Raw genomic sequence first — 10548 nt, forward strand, 5'->3', positions numbered from 1 at the left:
ATCTCTACTTCAAACTACACGGGAAACCACCACGAAAGATTGTTGTATCATGGGATCTTCACATTTCATTCTTCCCCATCTTCTATCCCACACTTCCTTAGTTATCTTCTGGTGGATAGTGCCATCTTTGTTCGTGCTTAATGCATTTGAAACAAATTCAGTGGTGGAACCAGCTCGCCTTGAGCTAGAGTTCCCCAAAGAAAAAACACCTAGCTACATGGCTCACCTTGATTAACACCATAGCCACAACATTTTGTCTTAGGAGACATCTTAAATATTTTAAAGAGAAATTTTCTCTAAACCATATTTTATCTCCATAATATTTAGGAAAATGTGCCTCCTAAAGATCTAGTAATCTATAAGAAAACACAACAATGGAAGCAGAATCTTCACATATTAAATTGTAGAAAGAAGTGGAGAGTAAAAATTATTATTACTGCTTGTAAACTTTGATAAATTGATGGTTGTCTCTGCCCATCCATGTGCTCCAATTAAGGAGCTTTGATGGCGATCTAGATAGATTCTAGATGGAGAATGTCTTGCTCACTAGATACAATGAACCTGATCAAAAATATCCAACCGACCATATCATCTCACTAAGGACCTTATTAGACTATAACTAAGTCCCATAAGGACTTAAAACATCTCCCACATCCATCTGAGATCGTCTAAATTCTCAAATAGACCCTACAACACAAGAATAGTGTGTCCTTTGACAGCATTCACAAATGCCATCACATAGCCTACACAAGCATGCATCCTACTTATCTTGTGCACTCCCTCCCTTCATCTCCCTAACTCCATCATTTTCCATACAAGCATTCTACACAAGAATAGTGTGTCCTTTGACAGCATTCACAAATGCCATCATATAGCCTACACAAGCATGCATCCTACTTATCTTGTGCCCTCCCTTCATCTCCCTAACTCCATTCATTTCCCATACAAAGGTAACAATTCACTTAAGTAAGTCATCTGACTAGGACCATATTAGACTACATCTCCCACAGCCATTTGAGATCATCCGGATTCTCAAATAGGCCCCGCAACACAAGAATAGTGTGTCCTTTGATTGCCGTTCACAAATGCCATCACATAGCCTACACAAGCATGCATCCTACTTATCTTGTGCACTCCCTCCCTTCATCTCTTTAACTCCATGCAAAGGCAATACTTCACTTAATTCAATGTTTCTATGGAAAAAGGTAACACTTACTTTCCAAGTAGCAGTTTTTCATTTTCCAAACAAAGGTAACGCTTCACTTCCCAAGTAGTGGTTTTTTCTCACATTTGTGAATGCAAGTTCCCAAGTAGTGGTATTTTACAAATTTTCAAAGGAATCATTGATTTCGGTCATACATTTCTCCGTGATAGGGTACATGTTCAAAGCCAAAAAAAAAAATCAATTATGATGAGCATTGACGTGTAGAGTTGCACCAATGTCAAAGAACCCAATCATATCATGATCAAAGGTAACATTGATTTGGGTTACACATTTTTGGTTCTTACAAGGACTTCACCATCATGAGGCATTGAAGCAATGGGTTGATCACATGGTTGTTAGTTCATCTCTATAACTTTGGAGGACTATAATAGCATCATAATCATCATCAATTAAGGCTAATGTGGCACTCTAGATTCTCATCATTGAAAATGAAAGGACTTAGATTGGTTGTCAAGAAGAGAAAATTAGGCACATGCCTATGAAAGAATAATGAGAAGCATTAGAGCAAGTAAAGAATGAGTACAATGGTTCTTGATTTGACAACAAGAATATACCATCTTTAGAGTGGGTGTAAAAGAAACTGTTAAGTTATTGTCTAGGATTTCATGAATAGTATTCAGCGCTTTTTCCTAGGATGAAGAGAAGAGTAAGAACAATCTAGGAATGTGAAAGGTTATCCACAAGGTTGATATGACCCACCATGACAAGATTGTTTAATCTTGGGCCCTAAAATGCTCAAGCAGGTCAAGATAACTTCAAACTAGGCTAGTAGTTTAGACACCTCACATTCAGTGGCATGTTAGTACTTCTTTGGTAGCCTTTCATCTGCGAAACACGAATCAACTTTATTGGAGACATTAGTTGGAAAGTACTCTCGAGGACGACATGGAAGCATCATAGGAGAAACCACCAAAAAAGGTGTAATATAAAAACAATAGCATTGTGGCAATTGGAGAGAACCCTAGGTTTTTATGCTCTCACAAAGGACATACTTTCTGGTAACAGTTTATGCATGATCTCATGGAGATCAACATGGTCTATTTACCAGCAATAGAGAATTGCATAAACATCTTCACAAAGTTTCCAAAAGTATCGTATAAAGCAACATCTTTATCGGCTTGGCATCAAACAAAAGAGTTGATTCACCTTCAAGTGGATGTTGAGGGAGTGATATATGAAATGTAATGAAGTAGATTTGGTTACACATGCACATGGGGAATGGGGCATAGGCACTTGGGCTTAGGGTCATTTACATATGTACTTTTGGGGGACCTTGGCTATATTAGGCATAGGACTCATAGGCATTGTACTTTTTTAATCATATACATTTTCATGAGTACACTTTCTCTTTAGAGCTCTAAGCTTCCATGGTGAACTTCTCTCTCTTGAGATGTTAGAATGGTGACCCATACTCATGTTGTCACTCCACGCTTTGAGTGGCCAGCCCTAGTTTCTTGCATTAGTATCAGAGCCCTGCGGCTTAGATCCTTGCTTAGGTAGTGATTAGTGATGATCATTTTTAAATTATGCTGAATGAAATTTTCAAAATGCATTTACTTGATCTTGATTAGTGATAATCATTTTTGAAATACTGTTAACTTTTTTGAAATGCATTTTCTTGATCAAGATTAGTGTTAATCATTTTTAAAATTAATTTTTATACAGTTTTTAAATTTACTAATTTCTTATTTTGATAAGATTAGCAATGAAATTTGTGTTAATTATTTTCGAATCTATATTCATCATTATTTTTAAAACCCTAATGCACTTTACTGTTTGATTTCTTGAACTACTTGATCTTCTTGATCTTGATTTTCTTAAAAATGTTCTTGATTTTCGAAATTAGGGTTTGTAGAGATTTTAGTAATCAATATTGAGAGATTTTCTTGCATTACCTTGCTAAGAGAGCTTACAGTTTCAAATATCAATCCTTTAAGCTCTTATTTCTTCAAGATCAAACCCTAGATTGCTAAATCTTTAAGTTCTTGGTGGAGAAAGATTACACGAAGAAGATTGTGGTGCAAAAAATCAAGGTTGTTGTGCAGAGTTTTCACTCAAAGAATAGTACAGAGTACAATTCTGTTGTAGATCTACAGTGTAGAATAAAGCAGTTTATAGATTATGCAAAGTTTATTATGCTGAAATCAAATCTTGATACAGAACAGAACAGTAAGTGATATCTGATCAAATCTTTCAAATCTTGTCACTTTCTTGCAAAGAAGTTGGACAAAGATTACAAATCTGTTGTAGCAGTATAAATCTACACATATTAGTATAAATCTTGATGTATTGTAAGTAAAGGCAGTAAGATAAGTGTTGAGAAGACACAGTTTGCAAGTACATATCCTAGATTACAAAATTTTAACACATTTTCATCAAGAAATGTATAGCATGTTGTTCTATTATAGATCTGAGCATTAGTATTATGCAAAGAGCATGTTGATGAATAGTTGATACAAAAGTATACAAGCTTTATAATTTTGAGTGTAAAAATTCAAAAAGTTAGTTGACTAATACTGTGTTTGCAAGTATGGCCCTGCCGATAATTGAACCCAATCCACTGGTGTGAGCCAATGTGCTCCATATACCATAGGGTTCTACTAGCTTGCATACAAGACTTCTTGAGTGTGAAGATCTTGCAAATTATTACAGATCTTCAATCTACAAACTTGGTATACAAGAAATAGTACAGAGATTCAATGAGAAAACAAACAATTGGCAACTTGGATCTTGTCATCATAGAGCCTTAAGTGGCCAACTCTACAGCACATCATCGTACACAAGACTGAGCACATCATCGTACACAAGACTGAGCAGTCTACTCAACACCAACATGTAGCTTTGAGCTAATTGACCTCTTGACAACAGCAACAAGTTCTCGCATAGTCTCTTCATTGATTTATAACAACTCTCAGACAGTGGTTTGGAGCACCATTGGAGTACAACAAGGGCAAAGGATCATAGCCTTGTGGGGATCAACAAGAAAGTAAGAGATGCTGAAAAGTATAGTTAATGGCGGCAAGCAAGCAAGAGATGCTGAAAAGTATAGTTAGTGGCAAACAAGGCATGCAGCTGGAATAACCATGTATGCTTGCAAAAGATTAATGATTAAAACCAGTGAGATCACATTGGCTGAGAAACCTCCGACACCAACAGTGATGCAGAAGCTCTCAGGCTATGCAGGACTTGGAGCAAAATTGTATGAAAATCAGATAATCCAATACTAAGCCTCGCTAGCAACTTACTATCCCAACCAATTCAAGAGAGCAACAAGTCCATGGCCATCCACCATAGGTGCTATGGACCTTCGAGGATTCTCCAAGGAATCTGTCTTGCCTAACCCAATTTTTGTGGCTGCTCCAATGGAGAAGAAAGGCCCGTATGCACTCGCAGTTTTTTTTTTATGCCTTCTACAACAGGCGAGAATCGCCATTTCCTATGCCTATGTCAACGTAAATCAACTGCTTTTAGAAATTTTAATACCTAAAACAGGGAGGTTAAGAGGCTAAAGCTGGGTAAACTTGCTTTTTATGGAACTTGCTCGAATTAGCCCCTTACGTGTGAAGGCTGGGGCTGCTGGTTGACCTCTTTGATACCATAGCTCTGCACGAAAGGTGGTTCTTTCTACCATAAGCCTTGGGTGGCCATCTTCAATATTCATAAACCCTCCACCATTGGTATCACTGAAGTGTAGTACAGTGTCCAGAAGCTCCAGCAAACACTTCGATCCAACACAGTAGCCCGAGGCCATCGTTGCTTTAGCAAAGAGAGCAACAGTGATAGAAGCGCAAGCTTAGCGAGCGACTGTCTCTTCTCTCTCTCCATTTCATCACAAGCAAGGTTTAGCCTCTCTCTTACAAGCAGGAATCGCCACAGCACACAGCAAAACCGAGTCTGCTACGCACAGGCCGGTGTTCACTTCAGCACATGAGCAGACCAAAAAAAAAAACATTTGTTTTTTTTTCTTGTTCTCTCACTTCATTGCTCCATCGGCCAGCAGCAGGCGAGCAGGCGTTTCTTCCCAACTTTCACACACACACAACAGTAAACACACAAGCGTAGCGAGAGATATAGAGAGAGAGAGAGAGAGAGAGAGATCAATTGTAGGAAGAGGAGCTGAACATGAAAGGCAAGGAAAAGTATAAAGCATATGTGACGGAAAAATATACTTTTTGGCCTTCATCCTTTTAGCTTTATTTTCACACCATCCAAACCCTACATCTCTTGACCTTTCTACACTTAAAAGTGTCCACTAGGCCCATCTATCTTGTTTTGGTCCCTTCACACCATGCCCTTCTATTTCACACCTTGTCGGCAATTCACGCTGTCCATTCACATTCACCCTAGCCATAATGCAAGGGATTGCTTTGTGGGTGTTTATACAAGGGGTGGTTCACACACAAGGGGTCGTGGGTTTTGGATAGCGACAGGACATTTCGCATGAGCATTTGAGTAGATTTGTGCATTCTTGATATTTGTTGACACATGGTCTACATCCCGAGCTTATCTTAAGCATTGTGGGTGTTGTTCACATGCTTTGAGCTTCGTGGAGATGGTTAGTGTGCCTTATGGCTGATTTTGGTGTATTTTTTAACGTTCACATGCGCTTTTCTGGTCACTTTGGTGGTGTTCACTCATGAGCCCTACCTTGTGGATTGGTTTTTACACTATTTTAGGCATTTAGTAGTGATTTGCAATTAGTTTTGGCCCTTGTTCACACGCGAGCGATCATTTTGAGCATTTTGGTCATTATTTTGGCCTTTGCCCACCTGCCAGCAGGTGGCCATTATTTTGGCCTTTGCTCACCCGCGGGTGGCCATTTGAGCATATTGGTGCTTTTCCACACGCAATATGGCATTCTTGAGAACATTTAGGGGGAGGGGGGGTGTTTCCTAACTCTCGGGCATTGGCAAACGACATGGGGATCCATTACTACCTCTACCTCGCCTATGATCGTCGTGCTACCCACCATCATCGTCGTGTCTAGATGCTAATCATGTGGCATCTGCTCGTATCCTATCACTCTAGCTCTATGCCTGTCATCTTGATCTACCATTTCAAGTGTGGAGATGCATATCATTTGCTTGGTTTATACATACATTTGGCACATCGCGGCTTCGACCTCTAGATTCTTCTTCATCGACATCATGCTATGATGACATCATATTCATGTCACATATGGATGTTTGAGCTTGAGATATTGCCTAGCCAGTTTAGACACTTATTTGATGAGAAGGATGTCCTTGCCCCAGATAGTCTAGACGTTCTACACATGGTGATTTTGCTGAGGATCTATGTGGTTATCTTTTGATGAGAAGGATGTCCTTGCCCCAGATAGTCTAGACGTTCTACACATGGTGATTTTGCTGAGGATCTATGTGGTTATCTTTTGATGAGAAGGATGTCCTTGCCCCAGATAGTCTAGACGTTCTACACATGGTGATTTTGCTGAGGATCTATGTGGTTACATGGATGGTCCGGCATTGCTTGCATGGAATGATGTATGTGGGGACTTGATCGAGTGCCCTACACTCGTGAGCAAAGATGACTATATACTCAAGAATGGGTATCATGATGACATGCATTCAATGGGTGATGATGTGGATAGTGATGATCATCATCATGTTGATGATGATATTGATGTTAACACATGTACATATGATGATGATGTTCATGCTACGACTATAGATAATTATATAGATGATGATGATCGTAGTGATCATTCATGGCATACATTTTTTAAGTTATGGCATGATAAGATTAGATCCTTGGAGGACGTGTATCAAGCATGTTGCCACTTTTTCCGCTATCACAGCGGTGTTCGCATGGGCCTTGAGAGCTTCTACAACTCACCCACAACATCGACTAGCCATCATCTCATTTACTTAGACCGACTCTTTCATTGTATTATGATGAGGATGATGCTGTATTATACACACACACACATGATGATATTGATGTACCACACACACACACATGATGACAGTGATACACGTGCACATGATGCCACTGACACATATACACATGATGATGATGTATGTGATAGTGATCGCGAGAGTAATGTGTGTGAGTTAAATCATGTGGGCATGATCTCAAGGGCAGAGATGGCAGTGAGCATACCGAGCATCGACACTTCTATGCCTATCATCTTTCCTGCGGATCATGAGGATATTCTAGTAGTTGATCGTGGTGACATTTTAGAGTATCGTGTGCATTTGATTAGTGACGCATCCATTAGCACATTTGGGATGGGTGTATCCATTAGCACACTTGAAGATAGTGATACTCCGCATATGATTCACAGACACACCTATGAGCATAGGCCTGAGTTACTAGTGTTAGATGCGTCATGCTATTCTTTTAGGATTTCTATTTGTGGAGATATTGCTGATAGGACCGCCACTCCTAGTATTCATAGCATTCCTGGCACTATTCATGTGGATAGAGTTCATGTATTTGAGTCATCAGGGATACTGCATGAGAGTAGTGATGATTTCATTGATGTGAGACATCGTAGTAGGATTATGCATATTGGCCATTTTCATAGTAGATCATATGTCATAGATCTTGAGAGATTTGCATTTGATCTAGACATCTCCTTAGATCCTATATTATTGGAGATGGATTTATCATGGGATTTAGGTCACATAGAGACATCATTGATGGAGATAGACCATGTATATGAAGATGACCTTGGAAGCCTTGGGGATGGTATAGATGATGACTTAGGAGATGATACCATTTATCTTTCATGTGAGAATACCTCTTCATTTTCTAGTGATGATTATGATGATGCTGATGATTATATTAATACCTTAGATCATCATACACACGAAGGGTTTTGCACATGAGGAGATAGTGTATGGTTTGGCTCATGCCCATATACCTATTGACATAGTGGATCATGTTTTTTACATTTTGAGTGATGCTACATGGGATGACAGCATTGGTTCACTCTTTACTCTCGCACAATGCCGACTTTGAGATATGTTCTTTTGGCACGATCATGTTTTCTTTGGAGCCAATACATTTACTTTTGGATGCAGTATATGTTATTTGGGACGCATGGTATCTAATTATATGGCGCATTATGTGGATTTACATGCATGACATCCAGATTATTACTTGAGTGGTTATTTAGACCATGGATTTGATTATATTTTTAGTTGTCATTTCACTTTGGACGAGGATCTTAGATACTTCCTTCTCAATCCAGGAGGATTGGCTGACCACAACATTGACATTAGCTCTCTACATTTTCTATTCAATCCAGGTGGTTCGCATGCCCCCTTTAAAAGGCATGCCATGGTTGAGCGCCATGTCTAAACAACTTAGTCGTCAATACGACCTCAAATGATGACTAATAGAGGTCAAATTGTTAGAGAATACATTGAGGGAAGGAAGCAAACACCCAAATGAGACCAGATGAACCTGGAGGGTTCACTATATTTTGCAGCCTCGTGATTAGTCTAATATTACCCTGAGAGACTAGTGCACTCACAAAGAATCTTTAAAATCAGAGTCTTATCTTTGGTCAGTATGGCCTTCCAATATTAGTCTAATATTACCCTGAGACCAATTTAAACTTTTCCTTAAAAAAACCATAGGCTGTTTGATCTAAATGGGCCAAAACAAAGAGAACAAGAATGGTGACAGACTTAGCTAGAATTATAGAACAACAAATCTAAAACTAAGCTGGAACGGAGGAGAATAGTGCAAGACTTAGCTAGATCACTAAAACGACAGATCTAACCTTTCACCTCACAAAACTGTCTAGCATACTTGTGTGTGTTCTGCTCAAAATGTTTCTTTTGCCTTCTCTAATACCCAAGGGACAAGGCCGGGGAAGGGAGGGAGCGGAGGGAGAGAGATCCTCCTTACCCTAGGCAATCACAGGTTGTGTACTAGTGAAGACGTTTGAAAGTTAATGTGGGTCACTTCGGCAAATTTGAAGACGTCTTGAGACGCTTAACATGTTTGAGCGAAGCCCACACAATTCCAGATGCAACAAACAAATTCACCAAGTTTCAGACATGCTGCCGGACCAGTGTCTCCAATGGATTAGATTCAAGTCAGAGCGTCCATGTCTTCACCCTACCATGCCTAAACAAACAGGCATACCAAATCGCTAAACAAAGTATCCAAACAGAAGCTCTCTATGTAAATTAATTAGGCTAGGGTTGCCATACAATATTACTCAATGCATGTAGAATCTAGGACATGCATCCACTAGAAAAGAGAGAGAGAGAGAGAGAGATCAATTCACATACTCACATTGGATGTGCAAGACTTCCCATTGAAGCACATGTGTACAGCGATTACATCACATACCGGAGACTTCAAAGACCCTGGAGCTTAACCAATGAATTGTGGGATAAACCCCATAACAACACAGAAAAAAGCCAGGCACACTTACGCGTGCAGATTCAATAACAGCACGAAACCTGGCACGAGGCTTAGGATAGCGACTTCCCCATTGCAACGGTATACTAATATTACAACTTCCTTCCAGATCATTACAACTGAAGCAGCAAGTGCCGCCTCAATGCTGGAATCACAACATCTGGCGAGCTGAGTTGTGGCAAATGCCCTTCAGTCGGAAGTACCTCGACAATGCTCTTAGCTCCAAGATTCTGATGCAAATAGTCAGAGACCACAACAGGCACAGCAAGGTCCTTGCTGCTCTGTAGGATATGGCATGGCACCGACACATGCGGCAGAACGCTTCGGAAATCACTCTGGAATATGATTTTCGCAACATCATACGCTATGTCAGGCCTAACACTGAAGAGAGTCCTGCTGAATTCCTGTACTGCAAAGGAATCCATGTCATCTCCCACTGCAAGTGGTGCAAAACCAGACACCCACGCCTTGAAATTAGACTGCATTGCATCAAAAAGTTGGTCAAGGTCCTCCTGCTCAAACCCCCCAAAGTAGTTCACATCATTCAAGTACCTGCAGAAAACAAACCAACATCTCAATCCACAAGCACAAACTTCAATCCAATGTAAAACAGAAAACATAACATCCCCCAAGGCATTAGCAATCTTATGGAATAGATTAATGCGGCAAAATGTGGAGCTCATGATTCCTAATAGGCCCAAAAACCTTTAAAGGACACCCTCCCTCCAAAGAGGGCATTCACATGGTCTATGTATTCCTGACAGTGTTCACCCCAACCAGCCAAGTGGCTCCATTGTGGGCCTAGTCCCACTGCTTCTCAGTTGCCTTGATTAGCAAAAAACTCTAGTGGTACTGGGGTGTGAGTGTAACTTTTCCTATAAAAGAGGGAAAAGAAAAAGCCAATATTTCAATGTGTTCTA

General features: G+C 39.9%; 1 protein-coding gene and 1 long non-coding RNA gene across 5 annotated transcripts in view; both read right to left on the reverse strand.

Moving 5' to 3' along the window:
- Nucleotides 1-3644: 3644 nt before the first annotated feature.
- Nucleotides 3645-5342, reverse strand: LOC147610866 (uncharacterized). 2 transcript variants are annotated; one of them, XR_015263857.1, is made up of 2 exons: nt 4787-5342; nt 3645-4664 (listed from the first exon to the last, which is right to left on the reverse strand). It is a non-coding gene; the product is annotated as an uncharacterized LOC147610866 (long non-coding RNA). The 2 variants fall into 2 exon arrangements; XR_015263856.1 differs by having other exon boundaries at nt 3645-4667; nt 4784-5342.
- A 4139-nt stretch (nt 5343-9481) lies between these two features.
- The window catches only part of LOC147610867 (karrikin insensitive 2 receptor CA-like), a 2232-nt gene continuing 1165 nt past the window's right edge, over nt 9482-10548 (reverse strand). For all 3 annotated transcript variants that reach the window (XM_086785503.1, XM_086785504.1, XM_086785502.1), the window contains one exon: nt 9482-10180. In XM_086785503.1, coding sequence (XP_086641629.1) covers nt 9742-10180 — 439 coding nt within the window. In that variant the 3' untranslated portion in view covers nt 9482-9741. The remainder of the gene's footprint in view (nt 10181-10548) is intronic.

This window comes from Cibotium barometz, chromosome 48 (genome assembly GCF_041138505.1).
Source record: "Cibotium barometz isolate CiBa-2024 chromosome 48, ASM4113850v1, whole genome shotgun sequence".
Lineage (NCBI taxonomy): Eukaryota > Viridiplantae > Streptophyta > Polypodiopsida > Cyatheales > Cibotiaceae > Cibotium > Cibotium barometz.